At 59.3% G+C, this 26,926-nt stretch overlaps 2 protein-coding genes across 2 annotated transcripts in view; both read left to right on the forward strand.

The window, feature by feature from the left end:
• Positions 1-20,202, forward strand: part of Obscn (obscurin, cytoskeletal calmodulin and titin-interacting RhoGEF) — a 128,710-nt gene extending 108,508 nt beyond the window's left edge. The window contains 26 exon segments of the mRNA XM_071611901.1: positions 6,237-6,401; positions 7,534-7,630; positions 7,957-8,081; positions 8,541-8,653; positions 8,893-9,061; positions 9,258-9,339; positions 9,424-9,624; positions 10,293-10,353; positions 10,656-10,733; positions 11,019-11,191; positions 11,395-11,421; positions 12,176-12,328; positions 12,424-12,469; positions 12,836-12,913; positions 13,184-15,083; positions 15,767-15,841; positions 16,060-16,170; positions 16,251-16,418; positions 17,317-17,439; positions 17,596-17,766; positions 18,318-18,402; positions 18,601-18,840; positions 19,038-19,261; positions 19,497-19,572; positions 19,791-19,940; positions 20,024-20,202. Of these exon segments, the coding sequence (XP_071468002.1) occupies positions 6,237-6,401; positions 7,534-7,630; positions 7,957-8,081; positions 8,541-8,653; positions 8,893-9,061; positions 9,258-9,339; positions 9,424-9,624; positions 10,293-10,353; positions 10,656-10,733; positions 11,019-11,191; positions 11,395-11,421; positions 12,176-12,328; positions 12,424-12,469; positions 12,836-12,913; positions 13,184-15,083; positions 15,767-15,841; positions 16,060-16,170; positions 16,251-16,418; positions 17,317-17,439; positions 17,596-17,766; positions 18,318-18,402; positions 18,601-18,840; positions 19,038-19,261; positions 19,497-19,572; positions 19,791-19,940; positions 20,024-20,201 (5,069 nt within the window). The 3' untranslated portion in view covers position 20,202.
• Positions 2,840-4,907, forward strand: LOC139705724 (uncharacterized). Its single transcript, XM_071611902.1, has one exon. It carries the CDS (start codon positions 3,173-3,175, stop codon positions 4,394-4,396), a length of 1,224 nt encoding a protein of 407 aa, XP_071468003.1. The 5' UTR covers positions 2,840-3,172; the 3' UTR covers positions 4,397-4,907.
• Positions 20,203-26,926: the final 6,724 nt, after the last annotated feature.

Raw genomic sequence — 26,926 nt, forward strand, 5'->3', positions numbered from 1 at the left:
CATCCTCTCTGGAACTCCAGTCCCCAGCAGCAAGATGGAAGCATAGGCCCCATGGGCTGGCTTTGGTAAGGGCAACAGCTGGGAAAACGAGGAAAGGCCACGCAGTTGGGGACAGCTGCCCTTCACACTCAGACCTCAGGCACCCACCACATGCATGGGGCTCAGATGTGCCATGTGCAGCACTCTGGTGCCCCCTCCCCTGGAGACACCCCCACATGCACGGGGTTCAGATGTGCCACATGCAGGCCTCTGGTGCCCGCTCCCCTGGAGACACTCACCACATGCATGGGGTTCAGATGTCCACATTCAGGTCTCTTGTGTCCCTCTCCCCTGGAGACACCTTTTGGACTTGAGCTCGTTTTGTGGCAAAGGCATCAACCATCCTGGTCCCATTGTGGCTGGTGGCCTACTGAATGGCCACAGGCTACTCTTCCCTTTCCCTAGGCCTCAGGGCTATGTTGGGCTACATGTTTGAGGAATTCACAGGCTTATGTCAGCATGAGGAAAAGCCTGGGCCCTCTGAGTGGGCAACAGATGCCAGCTCGTTCTCCTCCCCACAGCCCCTGTGGCGCTCAGGAGAGAGAGTGGGCTATCCTTGGGGTGCCTGCTGTCACACCCCAGCCCCTCGGGGCAGATGCTGTCACCCGTCTGGTAGCTGAGGAAACTGGACCTCCTAGCTGAGACAGGCTGCCCAGGGACACATGGCCAGTGCTCCTAAGCCCAGCAGGTGGCTGCACTGCAGTGCCATCAGGGAGTCAGCCCCAGGCACTGGCTTCTCTGTAACCCTTGCTATTCTGACTGTTTTCTTTGTAGTCACTGAGCAGGCGACTAAAGTCCCCAAGAAAACCGTCATCATGTAAGTGCAGGCGTGTTCCTAACCCGTCCTCGGACTGCAGTGCCCTGCATGCCACTAACCTTCCTGGGCCTTGCTGTGTGTCCTGGCCACTTGCAGTGGCTGCACTAACAGCCTTGCTCACTTCTGGCCACCAGTGCCTTGCAGATTTCTCACACAGCCGTGGCCTCAGGTCCCTGCACACGTCATGGCTCTCTTGCTCTGCACAAATCACAATGGCTTACCAGAGTCGCACCACTAGGGTGGGGCTGGGACTGAGCCACTTCCTCAGAAGGCTAGAGACAGACTCTTATCCCTTGGTACCCCAGGTCTGGGACGGTATCATCCAACAGAACTTGCTGCAGTGGTGAGAGTATTCTGTCTACACTGCCCAGTGTGGCAGCCACTAGCCACGTGTGTCTGTTGAGCACTTGAAGTGTCTAGTGTAGCTTAAGAAATGAATTTTAGGGGCTAGAATTGTGGCTCAGTGGTAGAGCACTTGCCTGGCATGTGTGAGGCCCTGGGTTTGATCCACAGCACTGCACATAAATATATAAATAAAATAAAAAGATCCATTTACAACTAAAAAAATTTTTTTAAATGAAGGAATTTTAGCCTAACCCAAGCCTAACCGAGGTTCAGGGAAGTGAGGAGGCTTAGGGTGGCTCCCAGAAGTCAGCTGAGAGCCCATTTCCTCAGAACCATGCCTGTGGGCTCTTTGTCCTTCAGTACCTTCATGCTGTAGAAAATCTGTGCATGTTGGTGATCTGACTTGGGGGATCAGAGCTGGGTGAACCCACAGAACATAGGCTTGCTTATGACCTGGACAGTCCTGAAGACTTGCAGAGGAGGTATGCAGGTGGAGGTGTGGGGAGCTGTAGGCAGGACTGGCTGAGGTTTTTATAGGTTACAGGCTGGGATGCTCCAGGATAGAAACCTCCATTCCCCAGGGGCTGAGCAGCCACCAGAAGGGCCTGAAGGTGGCTGTGCTGCAGAAGAATTCTGTCATCAGAATTGATGAGGCCTTGGGTTAGCTCTTCCCTGACCTCCCTTCTCCCCGAAAGTAGTCTTCTCCTACTGTGCCACCCAACAGATGGGAACAGTTGGGTGGTAGAGTGCCATCCTGGGTACAAGCAGGTGTTCTAGGGCCTCAGACAGGTTATTGCTCCCTTCCCTCCACAGGGGGAGCATTGTAGAGATGGAGCCAGATCCCATTTGGGAAGCTTCAGAGGCGACCTGAGGGGGACTGGGGATCAGAAACATTCTGGGAAGTACCCACCTTCATCCTGCAGAGAAGGCTGTGCCCCCTCAGCTTTGGCCCTCAATAGGCCACCAGGAGCCTCAACCTCCCCTCCAGTCAGTGGAGTAGGAGATTCCCTTCCTCCTGGACAAGGGATGGGGAATGTAGGGTTCATCACTGCTGTGCACCTTGAGGGTGCCCATGTGTCTCTGGGCCCGTCCCTGGGAGCAACTCTTCCTGGAGCCCCGAAGTTAGAGCAAGAAATAAAAATAAATGCTGAGAGAGAGAGAGAGATAGGCAGTGCCTTGGTCAAAGCACCAAGTCCTGACCATGGGTAGATCCTCAGCTGAGCACCTCCCTCAGCCGGAGCCTGCTCCCTGCTCATGGCCCACTTTACCTCAGCTCCTGCTAGAGCCAGGATCACTGGCAGCAGAGGAGGACCTGGACTAACCAGTGCATTGCTGACCCTTGGATCTGGGCATTTTTGAGCCTTTCCCCCTGTCCATGCCTGTAAAGGGGATCAGGACCACCGAGGGCCCTTGCTGAGACAGGCCAGGGCTGCAGAGTCGCTGTCCCTCCCAGCATGCACTCCTGAGCTATTGGCCTTGAGCTCTGCCCCTCCCACCTTGGGAGCTGCCAGCCAGGCGGGGGACACGGCCATCTGGAGCTCAGTGTTCAGCCAGTCTTCCCCTTGGCCTGCTGGGGCCTCACTGGCCTTAGATCCAGAGGCCAGGAGCACAGGCCGCAGGCCAGCAGCCTGTCACTTGCCAAGGACTTCACGGCATGCGGGCACTTCCTGGCAGCAGGCTGGGCACCCTGCCTGAGGTACAGAGCAGAAAGCCTGCTGAAGAGGGGACGGGGAGACAGTGCGGTCCTGGTATCCAGAGGCTTCAGCTTGGGTGATGTAGCGCGGGCCTGCTAGGTGCCTCCACATGTCTTGAGCAGAGCAGAACTCGAGCTTAGCCATGTGAAACACGGTGCTTGGTTTCCTTGGCTTCCTGCCAGGGACTCTGCAGGTGGGGCTGAAGAGCATGTGTAGGAGTTTGCACACTCACCCTCCTCACCTGTTTGTACCTTAACTTGGTCTCTGGCATGTGCTGATGGCTTGGAGCTGGGTGAGGCTGCAGATCTCTGTGCCCATCTCTTCTTGGGCCCTCTCCCCTACCAGAGAGGAGACCATCACCACCGTGGTGAAGAGTCCCCGTGGCCCACGACGGTCCCCCAGCAAGTCCCCCTCCCGCTCGCCTTCCCGCCGCTCCACCAGCCCACAGAGGCCAGTTCTGTTGGCCCCTGACCTGCTGTTCCTGCCGGGGTCCAGGCAGCCTCACAGGCCTGAGACAGAGCCAGGCCGGAAGCCCACTGTGCCCACACTGTACGTGACGGAGGCTGAGGCCCCCTCCGGAGCCCTGCCAGGGGGCACAGGGCCCCAGCCCAAATGGGTGGAGGTTGAAGAGACTGTTGAAGTCCGAGTGAAGAAGTCGGGTCCTCAGGCTGTGTCTCCCGCCAGGGAGGTGCCCAGAGGCATGGGGGCACTGCTCTTCACACTGCCTGGTGGGACGCCAGGTGGGGACCCCAACGCCAACAACTCCAACAACAAGCAGCTGGACCAGGAGCCCCATGCCCAGGGTCCAGCTGTGGTCCGCATTGGGGAGCCCCTCGTCTTCCATGTGGATGCTGGGGGCAGTGTGGACTGGGCTGCTTCCGGAGCAGTCAGCCCTGAGCCAGAGGAGACTGGGGCTTCCCTCAGGGACAGCAGCACGGAGTGGGCAGGAGTAGAGGGTGATGGGGAGAGCCCTTTTGTGGTGGAGGAGCCCCAGGACACGGATGGCCTTTGCAGCCGTGACCCCAAGATCCTCACACACAACGGTCGTGTGCTGACCCTGGCTGACCTGGAAGATTACGTGCCCCAGGCAGGGGAGACCTTTGGCTGCCGTGGCCCAGCAAGCAGCACCTCCGACGACATGCCCTGTGAGGTCTCCGTGCTCCAGAGAGAGATCAGTGAGCCCACTGTGGGGCAGCCCATCCTGCTCAACGTGGGGCGCCCACCCAGACATGTGGGTCCACCTGGCTTCTTCAGGACAGGATCCCAGGTCCACAGCCCTGAGGACCTGTCCTTCCACATGCGAGGGGCCCGAGCTGGGCCTGTGGGCAGCGCTCCTTGGACCTCCTCCTGCACCCGGGTCCAGCACTCTACAGACGGCAGGCAGAGCAGCTTCAAGACGGAGGTTTCCACCCAGATGGTCAGCTTGGGGACTGTGGGAGAGACTGTCACTCTGCATATTCGCCCAGATGGAGATGAGGCCCCTGGCCCCTCCCAGGGCTGAGGCCACATACCCTGGCCAGACAGGGAGGCCAGGGCACTCTTACTGTGCCATCCTCGCAGCATGGGGCCTGCACCCTGCTGGGCAGCAGCACCTGCTCGGGAACCCCAGCTCACCTCAGTCACCTGTGCTCAATGCGCTGCTCTTCTGAGCTCGGGGCTCAGCCTGCCATGCCCTCTGTCCTGGGCCCTTCCTACCTCACTGGACTTTGGTCCTCAACAAAGAGGACCACAGTGCCTACAATGCTGGATGCACTGAAGTCCTTCAAGAGAGCCCTGGCCAGGGGCAGCTCAGAGACCAAGCTCTGGGTTGTCCCTTCTAGCCTGCAGGAGCCTCCAGGCTCTGGACACAGATGTGGACTTGGGCCTGTGTCCTGCTCCCACTGGGCACAGCCTTGCCTGTCCCCAGGCTAGGGATGGGACCCAGACCCCCAAAGCCACACCCAGGGCCTAGTGGCCACCAGCGGCTCTGCAGGGTGGACACAGGGTCTGTGTTGGGAAGTGCACCTGTATTCTGGCTGATAGAGCAATAAACCAGTCTGCGCCTCCTCTCTGCTCCTCTGGCTCTCGCACTCAGTACCCCGGGATCCCCTCCACCCATAGCCCTGGTTGGGCCTAGACCAACTTCCCTTGTTCCTTCACTCCGGGGTCAAGCTGGGAGCCACATGGGTGCCCTGTATTGGCTCCTGTGTGCCCAGATGGGCTGTGGCAGCACATGGGCCTGTCTTATTCCCAGGCAGGGGCTGTGGGGCTGGTCCTGTGGACACATGATATGACCAGAATCACCCATAATTGTCCCTCTGGCCCACCAGGAGCAGAGCAGGCTTTCCTCTACCTGGCAGCTGAGGCTAGTGTCAGGACAGATGTGGTGTGGGGGTGTGATATGGTGGTCCCAAGTTCTCGGCATCTAGAGGTTTACCCCTTTGTCCCCAGCTAAGGTGACCCAGGACAACCTAGCATTTGTCAGAGGGGTGGGAACCACTCTCTGCTAAGCTCCAACCCTGAGGCTTTCCAGGGATCCACTGACCTCTTGGATGGGGAAGGGGAGGGTGGGTTCCTGACCCCACAGAGGGCATCCTGGAGCTGCCTCTCCATCTTGGGTGCCCCTCCTGGGCAGGGGCTCAGGAGGGCTGGGGAAGGCTCTGGGCAGGGACCTTCTGGGGATGGGAGTGGTCAGCATCCTCAGGCTGCAGATGGTTGGCAGGTGGGAAGGGCAGGGGCCTGGGGAGTCCTTCAGGGATAGGTGGAAGGGGCCAGGGAAGGGTAGCATGGCCTGGACTAGCTGTAAGTGGAGGGTGGATGGCTACTATGCAGATGGAGTTGGGTAAGGATAGGGCAGTGGGTCTGTCCCCAGGAGGGGGGCCAATGGCTCTAGCCACCTGGACACCATCCCCATGATTCCCTGGACCTTGACATGGTATCAGGTTTAGAGCTGGGGCTCAGAGTCCGCCTTGCAGGACAGCCAGCCTTGGGATGAAGTGTGTGCTGGGATTTGGGCACATGAAGGGTGAAGAGTGGGTTCCCGGTCCCCTGGCCCAGGAGGAGGAGTTCTCCATGGGGCACCTGGGAGAGGACAGGCCTGAGCTCCAGAGGAGGAAGTAGCTGTCCCCAATGTGGGTTCTGGGCTTCTCTCTCTGTGCCAAGCCTCCACCCCTCACAGCCTCCTGAGCAGGTGGGTGAGTGAAGCAGGTGGGAGGGGCCATCTGGGGGTCAGCCCACTGGGCTGTCTCTGGAGGCCCCTACCTGGGGTCAGGCCACACCAGACCCTGGGCCTTACTATCTGCTGCTGACCCACCTCTTCATAGGTGTTACCCAGGAGGGCTCCGCCCAGCCCTCTCTTGGAGCCGACCAGGAAGTCCCATCTGTGCTGCAGAGACTGCTGGGCCCTGAGGCTCCAGGCCCTTCTGCAGGGGACTTTGCCAGCCCCACCCCTGGCCCCAGGGAACCACTGGCATTTCAGGAGGCTGGCCCCCAGGCCCCAGAAGCTTTGGGCACACCTGGTAAGCCCTGCAGGGAACTGGCTGCAAGGACACATCCCGTGCTGACCCTGTCCTGGCCAAGGAATGTCCTCGGGCTCTGAATTTGCACATGGCCACCCCAGCGTCCTCAGCATGGTGTCAGTTAGGTGCAGGTCTGGCCCAGTGTCCCTCTGAGGACCAAGAGTAAGGCAGCTTCGTCTCGTCTGTCACCACCACCAGCTGTGACAGATTGGTGCCCACAGGGGATGGAAAGGCAAAGGCTAGGGATGGCATCTCTGTGGGAGGCTGCTGGATCAGAGTGGCCACAGAGTTCTGGTGTCCAGGAATGAGGTGATGGAGCAAACCCCTGGTGTTGCTTGGCCTGCCTTGGTGCTGGTGTTCACTTTCCCTGCTGCTGCTTTGGGGAGCAAGCCGAGCCCCTTCCCATCCTGGGCTCCCTTTCCCTCCACTCATTCCCTGTGTCCTGCTTGAAAATGGAGGGGTTCCCCTAAGTTCAGCCTCCATCCAGCCCTGTCCTTGGCGGCCCAGCACATTGCCCCTCCCTGCCCACCCCAGTGCTGGCTCCAGCCTGAGATGTCTCAGTTCACCTGCAGCCAGCCTCGGGGCCCTGGAGAGCCTCCCCAAGGGCACCACCACCTGGTCACCCTAAGCCCTACTTTTCTAGCCAGTCTGTTAGGCTATCCTCTCTTTTGTCCCTGGCCACTGATAGAGTGGGCCTTGTCTGTGTGCTGTGGCCACAATACAACTTCTAGTGCTGGGTGACGTCACCTGCAGTCTCTCCTGCCCGTAGGAAGCTGCCAGACCCTATGGCACCCATAGCGTGGGATATAGCCACTTTCCTGGGTCACTGACCTATGCTGTCAGAATGTTCCCTGGATGGCAGCCTAGCTGCTGGGCAGGGACACTGAAGTGGGTGTCCCTGGTGGGGCAGGTGCCTGCAGAATGGACCCCAGCCAGCATGCACATGCTGAGCCATGGGCTGAACCTGGGCTTTGGGGACAATCTCACCCATGGCCCCCAGGTCCCTGCAAGCAGTGGTCTTGCTGAGCATACACACACCCTGGCCTGGTGATGTGGGGGACTGTTGGGCAGTGCAGGGCCGAGGAGGGTCCCTTGAGCCCTAGCCCAGCTCTGTCTCACGAGGCTCCTCATCTCCCAGCAGCTGAGACCCCAGAGGTGCCACAACCTCTCATCCGGGAAGTCCTGGAGCAGGAGACGGTGACTGGTTCTGGGGCCCAGGGACGGACCATCCCCATCCGGTAACCTCCCCCAGCTAACTGAGTCATGAGATGGGGGCAGTCCTGCCAAGGACAGCTCATGGGTGGGCAGGTCCATCCGCTCTGGCCATGTGGCCCGCAGAGGTAATGGGGTGGTCCTGTGGCCTCCTGTGCACTCCTTGACTGCCCCAGGCCAAGCCAGTAGGCAGGGAAGAAGGCCAACCTCAGGGCAGGAGGTGCAGGAAGCCCCCACAGCAAGGACCAGGGTCTTCCATCTGCACACCTCATCCCCCCGCATGTGGGGAAAGCCTAGGACCCCATCTTGTCACCTCTAGCCAGCAGAAGCTCACCTAGCTCTGTGATTCCAGGGTGGAGGGTGCTGCCTGGCCAGGGGCAGGTGCCGGGCACATGCTCTGGGATGTCCACAGCCATGTAGTCACAGAGACCACACAAAGGACCTATGTGTACCAGCCCGTCGACACCAGTGCTACAAGTTCAAGTATGGGGGTCAGGGGTCAGGGCATGATGTGAGGGTGGCCCTGCAGTGCCTGGGCTGGGGGCAGTTGCTTGGAGGGTGGAGGGGCCCTCTAGGTCCCCGCCTGCTTCAGCCCAGATTCCCCACCCCTTCTCTTATGCCACAATGGGGTGGGGGCTGGAGCTCTCCTCCAGGAGAGGCAGGCACTACAGATCCGGTGTCTGCGGGACCCAGTCCTGGAGAGAGCCACTGCCCCCTAGCATGTTCTGCCTGCCTTGGCTTGACTGTCCTCCTGACTGCTGGGCCAGCTGAGGGCAAAGCAGGGAGACAGTGGTTGGATGGAAGGAAGAACTTCCCAGTTACCAGGGGGCCCTGTTGCCTGTTGCCCTGGGGTGTACTCAGAGCCTCACTGACCACATGTATGGTCTGTGCAGCCTGGGAATCCCTCCCCATGTCCCCCTTTCCACCTCGTCCCAGGGCCCCCAACCATGCAGGTGACCATTGAAGACGTGCAGGTCCAGGCGGGTGGTACGGCACAGTTTGAGGCTGTCATTGAGGGGCACCCACAGCCCACTGTGACATGGTACAAGGTAAGAGCTGGCCCAGGGAGGCAGGGTGGGGCCCTCAGAGGCTGGAGGCACCTGTGTGTGCATGTGTGTGCGAAAACCGCACCACACGATCCTAGCTGTGCGGCCCCTCCTGCAATCCCCAAGCCCATCATGGCTGGGCATGAGGCTGGACCTGGGGCTGACACAGCAGGTGCCAGGGAAGGGCAGGTGGGCCTGGTGCTGGGATGGGCTGATGGCGTCCTGGCCTGCTGGTGTTTCAGGACGGTGTCCAACTGGAGGACAGTGCCCGACTGAGCCAGCAGAAGGATGGCACCACTCACTGCCTGCTACTGAAGGATGTGGTCCAGCAAGATGCAGGTGTCTACACCTGTCTCGCACACAATGCTGCTGGCCAGGTGCTCTGCAAGGCGGAGCTGCTGGTCCATGGGGGTAAGCCGCAGAGCCTCCCAGGCCCAGGGCCGCTCGGTCTCCACATGGCATCCCCAGTCCCCACAAGGACCCCGGCTCAAGGTTCCCATGGGCCACAGGCCCAGGCCTAGGGAACAGCCTGCCAGCCCCACAGTACTGGGGACGAGGGCCAGGGCAGTGCCTTTGCCGTCCTAACTACCTTCTGCGCTGACCACAGGAGACAGTGAGCCAGATTCAGAAGAGCAGAGCCGTCGGAGGAAGCTGCACTCCTTCTACGAGGTCAAGGAGGAGATTGGCAGGTACACTCCAGCCCTTCTGGCCCCGGGGATGCCCAGGACCCGTGGCACAGCGTCACCATCCTGATCCCCCTCCCTCCTCCCCAGAGGCGTGTTTGGCTTTGTGAAAAGGGTACAGCACAAAGGAAATAAGGTATTCTGTGCTGCCAAGTTCATCCCCCTGCGGAGCAGAACTCGGGCCCAGGCGTACCAGGAGCGAGATATCCTGGCCACGCTCAGCCACCCGCTGGTCACTGGGCTGCTGGACCAGTTTGAGACCCGGAAGACCCTCATCCTCATTTTGGAACTGTATCCTTTCTTCTCCTGGCCCCTTGGGGTTTAAGGAGGGGTGCAGTGGCCACCAGGCTGGGGATTGGAGGAGTGTATGCTCCCTGGGGCTGGCAGGTCGTGACGGCCTCAGCCCACTTTCCTGTGGCCAATGCTGTGTGACAAGCAGCCCTGTTCCTGCCGCTCGTGATGGTGTTGGTCAGGGGGTTCTTTCTCTCTGAGGGTTGTCCATGGGGGTCACCAGGCAGGGTCAGTGGCTGAGCTGGTCCTGAGGGTCCAGATGTCCTCGGTGGAGATGGCCAGGGGTCTCCTCCCAGGGTGACCTCTCAGATGCAGGAGAGGAGTATCCTACACAGGTTACTCCAGGTCTTTGCCCACTGCCCATAGGTCCCTGACTGGGGTCTCAGTGTGGAGGGCCTTGTGGCTGGATCTGCTCCTGTGTTCTTGTCTCTCCCCTGAGGAGGGATTTGTACAGACAGGCCAGGTGCCCGCACCCTACCACTGCCCTGTGGCCTCAGTCCCCAGGCAGCCCCCCTCATCTGGGCTGGATGCTGTCTGGGGTTCCAGGGGCCCATGGCACCTCCCCTCAACCTGAGCACCAGTACCCCACCCCTGAGACCGCAGGAACCCTGTCCTGGCCACCTCCTGGTGGGTTCCAGCCTCAGCCGCTTTCCTTGACCAGGCCCCAGGTGCTCATCGGAGGAGCTGCTGGACCGCCTCTTCAAGAAGAGCGTGGTGACAGAAGCCGAGGTGACCCTGCACCTGCCTGCCACTGGCCTGAGCTGCATGCGGGTCCCAGCCCCACCCAGACACAGCTGCCCCAGATGTGGCCCAGGCCCCGCCTCTCTGGCTGCCCGGGCTCTGTGCCCAGCTGCATTGCCTGGCTTCCTGCACACCTTGCTTGTTCGTGGGGATTTCTCTGGCTTTGGCACTTAGGGCTCAGGATGCCACCTACCCTGTGGGCTTGTCCCAGGTGCTAGACTGGGGCACTCAAGCAGGATGAGTCAAGGTGGAGGGCCGGGGCCCCTCCCTGAGCACAGCCTTTGCCACAGGTCAAGGTCTACCTCCAGCAGTTGGTGGAGGGACTGCACTATCTGCACAGCCACAGGGTCCTCCACCTGGACATAAAGGTACTGTCCCTCGGGCCCCTCCAGAACCTGGGTGGGAGAGGGGAGCCCTGGGCCTGCAGGATAGGAAGGGGCAGGCCTACCGTGTTCAGTTTCCTTGACAGGGCTTGCTGTCCTGCAGGGACTGGATGCACTGCTAATTGGCAGCTCATCCGTGGGCTCTGCTCTGACAGTCTGACTGGGGCTCCTCATGCCCCACCTTGGCCTCATGGACCCTGAATGACTCCCTGAGGCCCGGAAACCCCAGGTGGCCCAACCCCCATAGACTCCCCCAATACTTTCTGACAGCCCCCCAATATCCTGATGGTGCATCCTGCTCGGGAAGACATTAAAATCTGCGACTTTGGCTTTGCCCAAAAAATCACCCCTTCAGAGCCACAGTACAGCAAGTACGGCTCTCCAGAGTTCGTGTCCCCCGAGATCATTGAGCAGACCCCTGTAAGCGAGGCTTCGGACATCTGGTGAGTGGTCAGGCTGAGTCAGGACTGTGACCCTCCTGGGACCATGCTGGGGAGTCATCTGGCAGCCCAGCAGCCAGCCAAAGGGTCCTCTCTGAATCTCTGCCTCCTTCTGCACCCCTGGGATCCCCCATACCTCCTCCCACATACCCCTTGCCTGTGGCCAGTCCTGGGGTGACTCACAGTGGGGGGTTTTCTTTCTGCAGGGCCATGGGGGTCATCTCTTACCTCAGGTGAGCACAGCCTGTTCTTGGCAGCTGCCTCTTCAAAGCCAACCCTTCCGCAGAATCCTGAGGGCCACGTGTGCTGTTGGCCACACCCCAGACCAGAGACCCAAGAGCCCAGGGGCAGCTATCTTGGGAACAGGCAGTCAGCCAACCCTGATAAGAGGCTCCTGCCCACTGCTCTTCACAAACACCCCGTCATCACTAGGCAGAGCTGAGCTGACCCTGTAGGGTCTGTGGGATTTTTGTCCAGAGTCCACTCATAGTGGTCACTGCTGCCCTGAGGATACTGGTGGTACAGACTGATCCTTGACCTCTGCAGACTAAGACCTGTCCCCACCTCAGACGTAGACTGGTGCCTATCTAGGCTCCCTGGACTCCTGTCCCAGTTGAGCCTGGATCCCTAGCTCAGGCTGAGGCCAAGTACCCACCCCAGGTTGAACCAGCACCCAGCCTTGGCATACATCCCTGCTTCAAGCTAGCCTGGGTCTCCTTTGTAAGTTCAGCCCTGTACCCTCCTCTGGCCATGAGAGCCTCAGGTTAAAGCAGGGCCCCCATGCAGGCTGACGCTTCCTTGATCCCTGTCCCAGCCTGAGTGCGGACCCCAACCCTGGTCTGAGCCCAGACACCCTCTTAGGCTTTGCCTGGATTGGTGTTCCAAGCTGAGGCAGTATCTGGGGAACCTCAGATACTGCTGGGTGGGAGTGGTGCTAGAGTTGGTCCCCAGGGGCTTTGTTTGAGGGCAGGCTCTGCCTGTTTCCAGCCTGACCTGCTCCTCCCCGTTTGCGGGAGAGAGTGACCGTGCCACCCTGCTGAACGTGCTGGAGGGGCGGGTGTCCTGGAGCAGCCCCATGGCTGCCCACCTCAGTGAGGACGCCAAGGACTTCCTCAAGGCCACGCTGCAGAGGGCCCCAGGGTGAGTGCATGCCTCTCTTGCCTGCCCAGGGTGCAGCCAGCCCTGCCCAGGGCCAGCTGACTGCCTGGCTGACCTGGGCTCTGCTCTCCCTCCAGGGCCCGGCCCAGTGCCTCCCAGTGCCTCACCCACCCCTGGTTCCTGGTGAGTAGGCCCAGCCTGGCTCCACCCCAGGCCTGCAGGGAGGGACATCCAACCCAAGGGGGACGAGGGCCTGCCTGCATCAGCACATATGGTGGTGGCCCCCAGGCCCCTGTGCCCCAGTTCAGAGGACACTTGTCCCTTCAGACAGGCTTGGGATCCTGAGACCCTCACAGGGGGTCAGGGCCTCCCCTACGACCTCTGGCCTTTGCCTTGCCCTGTCTGGGCAAAGTAAGAGGATGAGCCCATGAGACCCCAGGGCTGAGGGCAAGTCCACCTGCCCCTGCCCAGCTGGGCCTCCATCCCAGGAGGGGCCCCCATCAGGGCGCCGGGGTCTCTCCTCAATGTGGCTCCTCCCTCACACCCCAGAAATCCATGCCTGCGGAGGAGGCCCACTTCATAAACACCAAGCAGCTCAAGTTCCTCCTGGCCAGGAGCCGCTGGCAGGTGAGCTGTCCTCTGAAAGGGGGACAAGTGCGGGGGCAGAAACGCAAGCCCAAGCCCGCCTAGCACACTCCCGGGCCTGGCACCTCAGCGGATCTCAGCCATGAGGGTGCCAGGTGCAGAGGAATACCCGTGGCCAGGCAGAAGCCAAGAGCCTGGTGCAGAGGTCCCCACTGCTCTGGGTCCCCTCCCTTTGGCCCACTGGGAACGTGGAGGGAGAGGGTCTGCTTGGTGCTGCGGCCCCACCCAGCGACTGCTCTGTGCCGCCCCCAGCGCTCCCTGATGAGCTACAAGTCCATCCTGGTGATGCGCTCCATCCCAGAGCTGCTGCGGGGCCCACCCGACAGCCCCTCCCTGGGAGTGGCCCGGCACCTGCGGGCAGAAGCCAGCGGCTCCTCCAGCTCCTCCTCCTCGGACAATGAGCTCGCTCCGTTTGCCAGGGCCAAGTCACTGCCATCCTCGCCCGTGACCCATTCCCCGCTGCTGCACCCACGGGGCTTCCTGCGGCCCTCTGCCAGCCTGCCGGAGGAGGCAGAGGCCCCACCAGCCTCACAGCAAAGCACAGGGCCCCTGGCAGCCCCCGGCTGCGTCCCCCGGCACAGCGTCATCAGCAGCCTGTTCTACCAGCAGGCAGGCGAGGGCCCTGAGCGAGGCGCCCTGGCCCCTGGAGGCCGCCGACACGCGGCCCGGAGGCGGCACCTGCTCAAGGGTGGGTACTTCGCCAGGGCCCTGCCTGGTCTGCGTGAGCCGCTGATGGAGCACCGCGTGCTGGAGGAGGAGGCTGCCAGGGAGGAGCAGGCCGCGCTGATAACCAAGACACCCTCCTTTGAGACGGCCCTGCGCCTGCCCAGCGCCAGTGCCCGTGAGACCCCCGGCCGTAGCCACTCCCTGGACCAAGACCCTCCAAGTGCCATCAGCCCCTTGAGTGAGGCCTGCAGTGAAGGACAGTGTCCTCCCACAGCCTCTACAGGGGAGGCTGGTGGGAGAGACCAGAAGCCCCTGAAAGGGCCCAGTCTGTCTCCATCACCTGCTAGAGACTCAGGGCCTGCTCAGCAAGCGGGGTCGTCCAGGCTGGGGCAGGAGGCTCCTTCTTGTCACCCTGAGCAGGGTTCTGCCCCCCAAAAGGGCTGTGGCCCACTGTCACCACAAACTCATGGCTCTTTGCCTCCAGGGTCTGTCAAGGAGATACTTCTGGAGCCCCCCTGCCCCGCCCAAACAAGCTCCCTGCCAGGCTCTAAGAAGGAGCCTGGCAGCATCTCTCGACCTGGGGGGCCTTGGACCAGCTCCTCCAGCTCCCTGGAACCAACCTGCCCCACAGGCATGGAGTCCAGCCCTTCCCTGGACACTGGCAGCCTGTCCCAGGAGGCTGAGCATTCCCCTGACCCAACACCCCCCTTACCAAGGCCTCAGGAGCAGGCCACCACCCGGAAGTTCTCCCTGGGGTACCGTGGGGGCTATGCGGGGGTGGCGGGCTATGGTACCTTTGCCTTTGGTGGGGATGCAGGGGGCATGCTGGGACAGGGTCCCTTGTGGGCCAGGATGGCCTGGGCCGTATCCCAGTCCTCCGAGGAGCAGGACGAAGCTGGAGTGGGAAGCCCTCAACCCCAGGCCGACTTGGGGCCAGTGCCTGAGACCAGAGGGGCTACCCTGAGGGCTTCCCCAGAGCTGACCTCGTGGGAGCAAGATGGGCAGGTGTCCCTGGTGCAGATCCGGGACCTGTCAGGGGATACAGAGGCTGCCGACACTGTGTCCTTAGACATTTCAGAGGTGGATCCCGCCTACCTCAACCTCTCTGACCTGTATGACATCAAGTATCTCCCATTCGAGTTCATGATCTTCAGGAGGGTCCCCAAGCCCTGGGAGCAGCCAGAGCCGCCCTCTCCTGAGGCTGAGGCTGGGGAGGAGCTGGCAGAGTTCCCTGAAGCTGCGTGGCCCTGGCCGGGGGAGCTGGGCCTTCGAGCTGGCCTGGAGATCACAGAGGAGCCGGAGGACCTGGAGGCACTGCTGGGGGAGGCTGCGGCCAGCAGAAAGCGCAAGTGGTCCCCCTCCCGTGGCCTATTCCAGTTCCCCGGGAAGTGTCTGCCGCTGGAGGAACCCCTGGAACTGGGGCTGCGCCAGAGGGTGAAGGCTTCCATGGCTCACATCTCCCGGATCCTGAAGGGCAGGCCGGAAGGTGACCTCCTCCTCGTCCTATCCCCTGGCACATCCCTGCCCCTTAGGTTCACTCACCCTTTCATGCTCAGGGTCCTGCTGGGCCCCTCTCTGGTGCTGCTGACCCTACCTCCCAACTGCACCCACGGCTCTACCTGAGTCCGGGGGGCACCTCTGCTGACCTGAACCTGCCTTACTGGGCATGTGAGGCCATCCTGGAGACAGCTGCAGGGAGGGCACCTGGGGAGAGGGCAGCCAGGAACCCAGGCCTCCCCCACTGTAGACCCTCTGACCCAGGAGTATTATGGCCCACCCTCAGTGACCTCAGACCTTCTGAGCCCAGTCCTGTGGCCCCAGACCCTCCTGACTCCAGGTCTCTCCTGATCCCAGAGCAACTCGACCCTAGGCACAGCTGACCCCAGCTTCCCTGACCCCTGAGCTGCCTGGAAGTCCCAACTCCAGAGCAGCCTCTGTGACCCCCACCCTCCTGACCCCAGCCTGACCCCGGCCCCAAGCAACCCCCTCCTGCACCGTAGGCCTTAGAGCCCCCAACAGCCCACTGCTGAGGGAGGTGGGAAGCAGGTCCAGCTTGTTTTCACCACCCCAGTCCCTGAGACCTGGGCCTGCCGGGAGGACAGGCAGTGTGAGGAAGCTGGTGCTGCCCGAGGACAGACCTCCCTACTGAGACCCCCCCTCCTCCTGCAGGCCTGGAGGAGCCCCCCAGAAAGAAGGCAGGCCTGGCTTCCTTACGGCTGTCGGGTCTGAAGGGCAGGGACCAAGGTGAGCAGGCTCCACTGTCTCAGGGTCCTTTCCCAACCGCCATGGTGCCTACACCAGAGGGGCAAGCCCCCACCCACCTAAGGGGCTTAAGCCCAGAGGCAGGCTGGGCATGGGGGCTGAGCAATCTTGGAGGGCTTCCAGGAGGAGGCCGTGCTGCATCCTGCCCACACTTTCTGGCCTGGACTTCCCTCTGAAGGCTCTTCCTGCTTCCTCCTCAGCACCAACCTTCCTGAGGGAGCTCTCAGATGAGACCGTGGTCCTGGGTCAGTCGGTGACACTGGCTTGCCAGGTGTTAGCCCAGCCAGCTGCCCAGGCCACCTGGAGTAAAGGTAAGGGGTTGGGATACAAGCAGGGCAGCAGGGGCCCTCACTGTCTAGGGGAAACTCAGACCGGCTCTGTGCTGTCACAGATGGGGCCCTCTTGGAGAGCAGCGGCCACCTCCTCATCTCCTCCACCCTGAAGAACTTCCAGCTGCTGACCATCTTGGTGGTGACTGCTGAGGACCTGGGCATGTATACCTGCAGTGTGAGCAACCCTCTGGGCACAGCAACCACCACGGGCGTACTCCGGAAGGCAGGTGGGTGCGCTCTGCTAGAGGTCCCTGCCAGGCCAGGGAGGCTGGGCTGGGGGTGCTGAGCCTCGTTTCATGAGCTGGACTGGGCCACTCCCTCAGCTGTGGGGCTGTGGAATTTGGGGTTCAGGAGGTGACCACAGGTGCGTCCGAGTTACCAAGCAGTCCTGTCCTGATGGGCCGGGCATTGCATGTGGCTGCTGTGGGTGCCTTCTGGACTGTCCAGGGTCTTCAGGGGTTGGCAGGAGGCAGGAGACTGACAGGAGACAGATGGAAGGCAGGGGTGGGGGAGCAGCGTGCCCAAGAAGAAGGAGAGCAGTGTGGCAGTGTTCCAGCCTGCTGTGCACCCTGCTGCCAGGAGCTGGCCGGAGGCCTCCGCTGGCCAGAAGGAGGAGCTCCCTGTGGAGGGTGCCGCCCTGCCCTCCAGTGGTGCAGGAGGGAGGAGCCCCATCCTGTTTGTGTCTTCATCAGAGTCGAGTCAGGAGCTGAGTATGCAGTGCCTGGGGTGTGTGGGCAGTTGAGACGGCTGCTGGCCCAGTCTGGAACTTGCAGACTGACCCCAGGCCCTGTACTGGAGTGTTCAGCCAAGCTTAGAAACCAGGGCAAGGCCCCCTTACCAGAGCCTGGGCCACTCCCGAGGCCTGAACATACCCTGGCGAAGGGCTGGCCAGGAGGGATCCTGGTGGGGAGGGCTGGGCGGACATCTGACTGTCCACTAGGGAAGGAGGCACGCCCCTCCTCCCATTGCTTTCTAGGACCTCACCCACCCCAAACAAATGGCACTGGGAGAGGGTGGGCTTAGGAGCCTAACGTTTGCCGAAAGTAAGGGAGGGTAAGGCAGGGCCAGCTAGAAATCAGCCCTTGGGGTCAGATACTGACCCAGACCATGGGTGGCCTCTTGCAGAGCGCCCCTCGTCTTCCCCACGCCCGGACATTGGGGAGGTTTACACAGACAGGGTGCTGCTGGTCTGGAAGCCCGTGGAGTCCTATGGCCCTGTGACATACATCGTACAGTGCTGCATAGAAGGTACTGTGTGGGTCCTTTGCCCTCTCTCCCTGGGGCCCCTGAGCTCAGCATGCCCCCAGGGTCAGCATGGAGGGCCCTTGCCCACAGCCTGCTCTGTGTCTGGGGAAGGTCTTTCCTCCTCCCTCCCCAACTGCCTCTTATTCCATCTGTGACCAGGTGGTACCTGGACCACCCTGGCCTCTGACATCTTCGACTGCTGCTACCTCACCAACAAGCTGTCCAGGGGCGGCTTGTATACCTTCCGGACAGCATGCATCAGCAAGGCAGGAATGGGCCCCTACAGCAGCCCCTCAGAGCAGGTCCTCCTGGGAGGACCCCGCCACCTGGGTGAGCCACTCCTGGGCAGCCAGTGGATGGGGTGGCCGGCAGATAACAGGCACCCTCCTGCCTGCGGACCCTGTGGTGGCCACTACCTTCGAGAGAGTGCTCCTGCACTCAGCCAGCATTCAAAGCCTGCACATTCTGGGGCCCTCACCCTTCAGCTCCCTTCACTCACCCACACCCACTGGTGCCACCCCAAGAGTTGGCAGTGACTTCCTGGGTGCTGGGTCTGGGTTGGGTGGAAGAGTGGTTTGATGGATCAGTAGTATCTATTGTGGGCCTGGGAAAGGGTGGTGTGATGCCATGGTGATCCCTGGTCCATCCTGGAAAGCGCCCTGCCGCTCAGGATGCGTATCCCCAAACACACTTATGATGAGGGCTTTATTGTGTCCTGAATCCAAGTTCCCTTCTCCCCTGCAAAATGACCTGAGGGAGCAGAGGCCAGAGCGGGCACTCAGGCAGGGCCACTGTCTGGTGTCTGAGGAGGAGTGAGGGAAGAGGAGGGGAGAGCCTGCCTTGGGATCCTCCTGAACCTGTCACCTGCCCCTCCCTAACAGCCTCTGAGGAGGAGAGTGGCCAGGGGCGGCCAGCCCCGCCCCTCCCCAGCACCAGGAACTTCGCCTTCCAGATGCAGATCCGGAGGTGCAGGGGCCTCTGGGGACAGCGGGTGGTGGGATGGTTCCTCAAGCTGCCCTGCTGGCTCTTCGTGCTCCCACCCCCACATTCCCATGCTCAGCTCAGAGCCTCTTCCCTGTGTCTGGTTGCTGCCCCTGCTGAGCTTGGTCTCTGCTGCTCTGAGTGCGTGGGGGCCACTCAGGTCCTGCTGTGTCTCTCTCACAGGGGCCGCTTCAGCGTGGTCCGACAGTGCAGGGAGAAGGCCAGCGGGCGGGCCCTGGCCGCCAAGATCGTTCCCTACAGGCCTGAGGACAGGGCAGCCGTGCTTCGGGAATACGAGGCGCTCAAGAGGCTGCGCCACCCGCACCTGGCCCAGCTGCATGCTGCCTACCTCAGCCCCCGGCACCTGGTGCTCATCCTGGAGCTGTGCTCTGGGCCCGAGCTGCTCCCATGCCTGGCTGAGAGGTGGGGGCAGAGGCTGGGTGGAGGGATGGATGGACAGGCAGATGACGCAGGGTTCTGGGAGGGAACGCCAGGCCTGCCACCCTCCTCCGCATGCCTGACCCTGAGCTGTGTCAGAACTGGGTGCCTTTCCCAGTCCACTGCTCCTTCCCTGTGCACATGCCCCCTCCGGGCCTGTCCTGAGCCACCTCTGCCCCCAGGACCTCCTACTCAGAATCCGAGGTGAAGGACTACCTCTGGCAGATGCTGAGTGCCACCCAGTACCTGCATGCCCAGCATATCCTGCACCTGGACCTAAGGTCTGAAAACATGATGGTCACTGAGTACAACCTGCTCAAGGTTGTGGACCTGGGCAATGCCCAGAGCCTCACGCAGGAGAAGGTGCTGCCCTCTGACAACTTTAAGGACTACCTGGAGACCATGGGTGCGTGTGTGGCCACTGTGAGAGGGCAGGCATGGGCGTCTGACCTGTTGAGGGGGCAGGAGGAAGCCCCCTCCCTACCAGGTCTACTCTCCCCTCAACTCCACTGCAACCCTCCAGCCTCACACCTGGGCCCACCTACCTGGCCCACCCACCTGTGCCCATCTGTGGTGCCCACCTACCTGACCTCTCACCTGTGCCCCTCCCTCTGTGCCCACCCACCCATGCCCCTCTGCAGCTCCGGAGCTCCTGGAAGGCCACGGGGCTGTTCCTCAGACAGACATCTGGGCCATTGGTGTGACAGCCTTCATCATGTGAGCCCTTCATGTGTCTGGGGAGAGGGGTGCTAGATGGGCAGGGCAGGGCCCCATCTGTCTGAGGGTGCTCTCAGAGCCCCCATGAATCTCCAAGGAGCCATCCAAATATGACCTCAGAGTCCCTATGCCCCATCATCCTTCACGGGTGACCTTGGAGTCCCTGCACCAAATCATCAAGGGTAATGGAGAGCTCCCTGCGCTTCCTGTCCTCTCAGGCTGAGCGCTGAGTACCCCGTGAGCAGCGAGGGGACACGCGACCTGCAGAAGGGCCTGCGCAAGGGACTCATCCGGCTGAGCCGCTGCTACGCAGGGCTGTCAGGTGGCGCTGTGGCCTTCCTGCGCAGTGCACTGTGCGCCCAACCCTGGTACAGAGCGCCCCGCCCCACCTCGCCCCGCCCCGCTCTCCCGCTGCTCTCTGGCCGGCTCACCGACCCTCCCTCCTCCCCAGGGGCCGGCCATGCGCCTCCAGCTGCCTGCAGTGTCCCTGGTTGACCGAGGAGGGACCCGCCGCCTCCCGGCCAGCGCCAGTGACCTTCCCCACTGCACGGCTGCGCGCCTTCGTGCGCGAGCGCGAGAAGCGGCGTGCGCTGCTGTACAAGAGGCACAACCTGGCCCAGGTGCGCTGAGTGCCAGCCCTGCAGAAGCGCGTGTGTGGGGTCGCTCCGCTGGGCCACGCAACGCACAGACGTACCAATAAAAGTGCGAATCCGACTGAAGTGTCTTCTGCCTCACTCAGGGCCCCCTGCCGCTCAGGGTATTCCGTCTCCCCCGGGTGGCTGCCCCCCCCCCCCCCCCCGCCATGGAAGGCGGGCTTGGGAACAGTTCCCTGGGAACCCGTGCACTCTCAACACTGTTGGGGTCGGGTGCACAGCCCTCACTTGTGTGCGTTTATACTAGGGCGCCTTAGTTCTGCTTCATCACAGGACCCCACACCCTGGCCAATCGCCTTCCCCCATGCATGCAGCTCCGCCCATTGGACAGTGCATCAATGGCAGTTCTTGAACAAAACCGCAGAGAGGCAGAGGGGAGTTGCTCGCCACAGCAGTCTGTGGGGTTTTCACCCTGCATGTGGCAATTGCTGGCTCTCAGCCATAGTGAAAAGTAGATTGACATTCCAAAAGATGGACAGTTACTACAACAAAATACCTGAGATAATTAACTTTATACAGAGATAAAATGTATTTGGCTCACGTGTTAGAGAATCCAGGCCATGATGGATTGGCCAGTGGTGAAGCAGCACATCACAGTGGAGAAAAACCATTCAGGTCATCAGCCAGGAAGCAAAGAGGAAGAGGAGGGAGCAGAGGTCCTACTATCCCCCGGAAGGGAACACTCCAATGATCTAATGCCCTCCCACCAGCCCAAAGTCTCCATCGCCTCCCAAGAGCAGCACCTAGAACCAAGCCTCCGATATACGCGACTCTGGGCATGTCCAACACCCTGCTCCAGCAGGAGCGCGGTGGAAACATCCCAGAACTGGCCTGGGGTCTTTTTCTCCCATGTAACCCCCTCTCTCATGCCAGCCTCGGGGTCCCTCTGAGAACCAGGCCACCTCCCACTTCTTTCTCAGAACAGTTGAAGCACACCAGCCCAAAACAGCCACTGCCGACAGGCTGTGTGGTCACCCTTGGGTGGGGTGTGGGGAGGCACCATCACAACTGCCCGCCCTCTGACAGTAGCCAAGCAAACACATACCTGCCTCCTCAATTGCTCTTTGGGATGACCCAGATGAGCCCCAGTCCCTTGGTTCTTTCCACGCCTGCTTCCTGAGCATGCTGTGGATGCTGGGGTGGAGAAGGGCAATCTTCACTGCAACCAAGGATAACCCGCAGCTGTGTTCCTGGGGGCACTGGGCTGGAAGGCATGGACAGCCTCTTGGTCTCAGACAATCCCAGGGACCTAGTGACTGCCCAGTGCCATGAGTCCAACCTGCCTCCACCTCCCTATCTCCAGGTCACTGTGCTGGAATACTGCCACCCATCCAATCTTACTGAAGCCAGGACACTTGACCTAAAACCTGAACATCTCAAAAACCAAGCTGATAGGTCCTGCCCTACTTCCCTCCTGCTTTGCATTTCTGCCAGCGTCAATGCATGGACACTGAGTCTGTCTTCCATCACTGTACCCAAGGCTGGGAAATATGTAAGGAAAAGAGGTTTCTCATCATCCTTCATGAGTGACCTTGGAGTCCCTGCACCAAATCAGGGACTTGCCTATGTTCGGGGTCCCTGGCCACATCAGATCATACTGGATGTGACCCCATGGACTCACCTAGGCTTGGGGTCCCTGGCCACATCAGGTCACAGCAAACAGTGTTGACTAAAGAAGACTTTGAGATGACCTCTATTGAATCACCAAGGCCAGATGATGCACAGGGGAAGCTCTAAGGGAAGTGAATCAGGTACTTGTGGTAGTTTTGATTTTGGTAAAATCACAATCTGCTATCCTGGCCGCTGGTGTTATTATCATTAATTTTCATCTTAGCCATCCCTGAGTGCACATTTGGGTATTGTAAATTACATTCAGAAATTCTATTCTGAGTCAAAAGCACAAAGCAGATTAGGAGGAAAGAAAGAACCTGCCGGAACTACAGCAGCCCCGGGCAGGGAGAATGCGGGCATTGGGAATGCCTGTGTGTCCACCAAGTCACTGTATGAAATACACAAGGTTGGAGTCTCAGAGGCAGGTCAGGTCTTCATGTCCCTCCCATGGAACTCTCCAGTAAGGACAAATACAACACAGCCTGGGACCAATGCACGAAAATGGCAATAGGGATTAGCCACTGAAGACAGCACCTACCCTACACAGCACTCGAGGCTTAGGTTGACCCAGACCAAATAGCACGTGGCCAGAAGCCCTCCCACAGCATCCCTCCAGTGACACATGGTCCAGGTGTCAGATTTGGCTGGCTCTGAGAGGGAAGTATGAGGTGACCAGATGTCCTGGGGACAAGACCCGTGTCTGGGTGTGCAATGCATCTGCACCCAGTGACCTCACACCCGTGTGGGCAGACAGTGGCCTGGGCAATGCTGTCAGCACCTGCATTCTACCTGTGTCCCTCCATCAGGCAGGAGCAGGTGCCCAATAGTAATGCCTCCCTACTTAGTGTCTAGGAAAGAGACAGGGTGAAAATAAAAGGTGAAATTGACGCATCCACAACAGTATCAGGGGATTTTACCACATTGTTTAGAAATCAGTAGATCAGGTAGAGAAAAAAATAAATGGATTTGTACAAGTATTGCAAAAATTGTTGGAAATACTTGTGTGATAGACAGATAGGTAGGACTGTGAGACCAGAAGAGGTTTGTGCTACATGCAGAACCCCAGAGAGGTCACAATCCTCCCTTGCTGAGGCCACATGTTCTGGCCACTGTGGAATGATGTCAGTGACTATCGGTGAAAGAATGACCAGCAAGCAGGGCTAGCCGTTTGGAAGTTCTAGAGAACAATCTAAATGATGCCTGTGTCGAATGGAAAAACAAACTAAAAATCAATTTTAAAGAGTATCTCACGGAGGAAGCAGGAGTCTGGCAGCCAGGTTCTCTCCCAGCTCTAGGAGTTCTTGGGTCAGTGTCAGGAGAACCTCAGATTCTAGGCATAAGCAGTTTTCTGCACTGAACTAGTAATGAGATTAGCACAAAGCATAGAGCATCAAAGACAACTCAAGGTTTGAAATGTCACCATGCAGAACATTGTCACCACATGGGCCTTAGATACAAAGAGCACTGAGAACACAGACCCTCAGCTTCTCCTGAGACCCTGTGTTCTATCACAAGGGGTCAGTGTGACATCAACACAGACCTCACGTCCCATGCACATATAGATGCTGGAACCTCCGTCAGCTTTTTCACTGTTGTGACTTAAAGACCTGACCGACACATCCATAGGGGAGGAAGAGTTTATTTGAGGGCTGGGCTCACAGTCCATGGAAAGCCAGCTCCATTCCTCCGAGCTGCAGGTGAGGCAGGGCATCATGGGGGAGGAGTGTGGCAGAGAGAAGCAGCTCACCTCACAATGATCAGAAAGCAGAGAGAGGTCTCCACTTGTCAGATACAAATAGATACCCCAAAGCCACACCCCAATTCCCACCTCTTCCAGCCACACCCTACCATGTCAGTTAATCCCATTAGAGATCATTTCACTGATTAGTCTAAGGCCATAACCCAAACATTTCTCTTCCAATACTTCTTGCATTGTCTGACACTTGAGCTTCTGGGGGACACCACATCTAAACCATAACATGGGGCAACTGGGCTGAGAGCGGTAATAGTCGGATGACAGGTAGGTAGGTAGATTGACAGACAAAAAGACGGCAGAGTTAGACAGATGATAGATGGGTGAATGAAGACAATACCTAGATGGGTGGATACAGATGATAGGCAGATGGCAGCTGGATGGGGACGAGACCTAGATGCACAGATGTTCCACAGGATGCTTCATCTCCTAGGAGGGCACAGGGGCATGCCATGGGAGCTCATCACACTACATAGGCTGGTGTGCAGCTAAAAACTTAGGAATTTTTCACCTGGAATTTTTCACCTACTATCTTTAACCCACAGTTGACCACAGGTAACTGAAACCACAGAGAGTGAACCTGTGGTTGAGAGGGGAGTACTGTAGAGGGAAACAGAGATGCATACAGAGAGATGGCAGGATGACAGCAGTGGTAAAGTAGACAGATGCAGATACAGGAGACCGAGATCAGAGACAGGTGCAGGCCTAGATTCAACCAGAGACTGAGGGCTTCACATGGGTCGGCGGCTGTGGAAGACAGAGCAGGTGGATATAGACATGGATGGATGGATCGATATCTAGACTGACAGATAGTGGATGGTATGGAAGACAGACAGACGCACACGCGCACTCTCTAATTTAGAAACCAAGCGGTTTTCAGCAGTTTTCATATGCTCACCGTTACCATGGAGTTCCCAGCGACAGGGGGTTCTCAGGAGCAGAACCAAGGATGACGGCAGAAGACAGGGCAGGGCGTCTGAAAAGCAAGGGCTGCCCTGTCCTTGCCCAGCCACTGGCTGCAGAGCAGCGTCCTGGCCAACGGGCTGCAGGTGCAGGGCCTCTCCCGCCCAGTGACAGCCAGCACCTGTGTTGAGGCGATGAAGCTGCCCAACAAGGTGCCCCCGAGCCCATCAACCTGCAGACTACAGAATCACAGCTGATGGATTTTTGGAGCCACACAAATGATTTCTGTGGTGCTGGGAGAGTCTGCTCAAGACGAACACCCATGTGCAGGAAAGTGACGGTCCTTGCAGAAGCTCGGCTGCCCTTGTGTGGGCTCGGGTCAACACAGATGGCTGAGTGGCATAGTGCTGACCACAGGTCTCTGCACAACAGGACAGTGAGGGGACAAGGTGCCAAGGTTCGTGGCTGGGGGTTCTTGGGGAGAGGCAGGTGCCATGGAGGTGCAGAGGTGGCCTCGAAGCCTGGACAGTGCCAGGCAAGAGCTGGACAGCACTTGACCTAAAACCTGAACAGGACATCCTCAACACTAATGTTATAAAACAAGTCCCCAAGGACGTGACTCCTGGGAGGCAGTGAGCAGTATTCAGGGAGGAAGGAGAAGCTCAGCCTGAGGTGCTGGAGGGAGACTGAACAGCCCGGCTACCACTGAGGGGACATTCAGGGACCATGTGAACAGCAGGCAGTGGACGGTGTGACTCATGGAAGGGACTTTGAACAGGGCCAAGCAGGAGGAGCTGGGCCAATGGTGGTGGTCTGGATCATGTTCGCTGGCAGAGGGTACAGATGGGGATCCCACAGGGCGTCCCACGCAGTGTTGCTAACAGAGCCGTGGTGAGAAGCCCTGGAATGTGGACCAGGGTAGGCGGCAGACAGGCAGGCTGTGGGGTAGGAGGGAGGGCGTGGGCGGGCAGGCAGAGGGTGCTGGCGGCAGGCTGGTGCCTGCCCTCGCAGTCAGGAATGGCATCGTGGCCACAGAGTACGCTGGTCTCCGTAGAGAAGAAGAAACAGTGTGCAAACCTGGCAGGAGGATGGAGGAGTAAAGTGTGCTCACTTCACCCACATCATGAGCCACCAGCCCCACCCTCACCTCTGCCCTCAGCTCCAACCTCACATGAGTTTGTCAAAATGTTTTTAATGAATCACAACTTGCTCTTAGCTATACATCACATACTTCTTATATCCTTTTCTCCCAGGGAAACTGGCTATCTCCAGCTAACAGTCCGAATGGAGCAAGGCTAGTATTTTGTGATCTTTCCTGGTTTGCTTACTTCCAAGCAGTCATTTGGGAGAGAGAATTCCAGCTCTGTTAAAGATTTTCTCAGAAGGTGATACTGTCTGCCAGAAGAAGAAGTGAGCCCCTGACCATTCGCCTCCTAATGGTCTCCCTATCTGGTCTGTTTTGTGTTGCTAAGAGCACACCTGGGAGTGGGTGACGTGGACGGAGGAGAAGGCTCCAGTGGAGCTCCAGCATCAGCCAGGATCGCTTGCTGCATCACCACATGGCAGAAGGAGGCAGGGCAAACAGGAGAGGGGCTGAACTCACCCTCTCAGGATGGCGCGGACCCTATGTTCTCAACGCCCACCTCTCTGCCGCACACGTTTGCCCGGGACAAATGTTCAAACCAGGGTACTCTCAGAACTCGAGAGTGTTCGGTCCCTTTCATGGGGGTCCTTAGGGTGTTCCTGGCTAGGACAAGCTTTTGCCCCCTTCACAAGAACCCCAACATAATCTGTGGTCATGACCAGAGTCTCCAGAGCCAGGTTTGCCGAGAGCGGGAACTCCGCACCTTTCTCATCTTGGTGACCCTGTGGAGAAAGCTCCATCACAGGCTGCCTGTGTTTGTGCTAGACTCTTGCTAAGAGGCGTGAGCAGAGGAGTACCTTGTAAGTCCTGGAGGGTTCTTTGCTCAGTGGTTGTAAGGATTCTTTGTCTTCAAGCTGCCTTTGGAATAATATCAATGCTTTCCACGGCACACCGCACCCCACATGGACCTCACAGACACTCTAGAACACTCTGTCTAACAGCTGTAGACATACAGGCTCATCAGACTGCGGTGCTTTCTCAAGGCCAGCCTACATCTTGGGCCATAAAACAGGCCTCAGTAAATTCAGAAAAATCAAAAAATCATTATTTTCTCAGACTGCAATGCAATAAAATTAGAAACTAACAAGAAAAATTGTTAGAAACCATACAGGAACGTGGAACAACATGCTCTTGAACAACAAATAGGGCAGAAATCAGAAAAGAAATTATAGAGTTTGCTGGAAACAAGTGAAGATAGAAGCACCACACACTCAGGGTCGTGGAGTGTAGCACTGTCGGTCTCAAGAGCAAGTTCCGAGCAGAGGAGCCACATCAGAAAGCACAAGGACT

This window comes from Marmota flaviventris, chromosome 5 (assembly GCF_047511675.1).
Source record: "Marmota flaviventris isolate mMarFla1 chromosome 5, mMarFla1.hap1, whole genome shotgun sequence".
NCBI lineage: Eukaryota > Metazoa > Chordata > Mammalia > Rodentia > Sciuridae > Marmota > Marmota flaviventris.

Bases quoted from the DNA above. Each gene is read 5' to 3' on its own strand.
- LOC139705724 (XM_071611902.1), top strand. From the start codon at position 3,173: ATGGCTTGGAGCTGGGTGAGGCTGCAGATCTCTGTGCCCATCTCTTCT.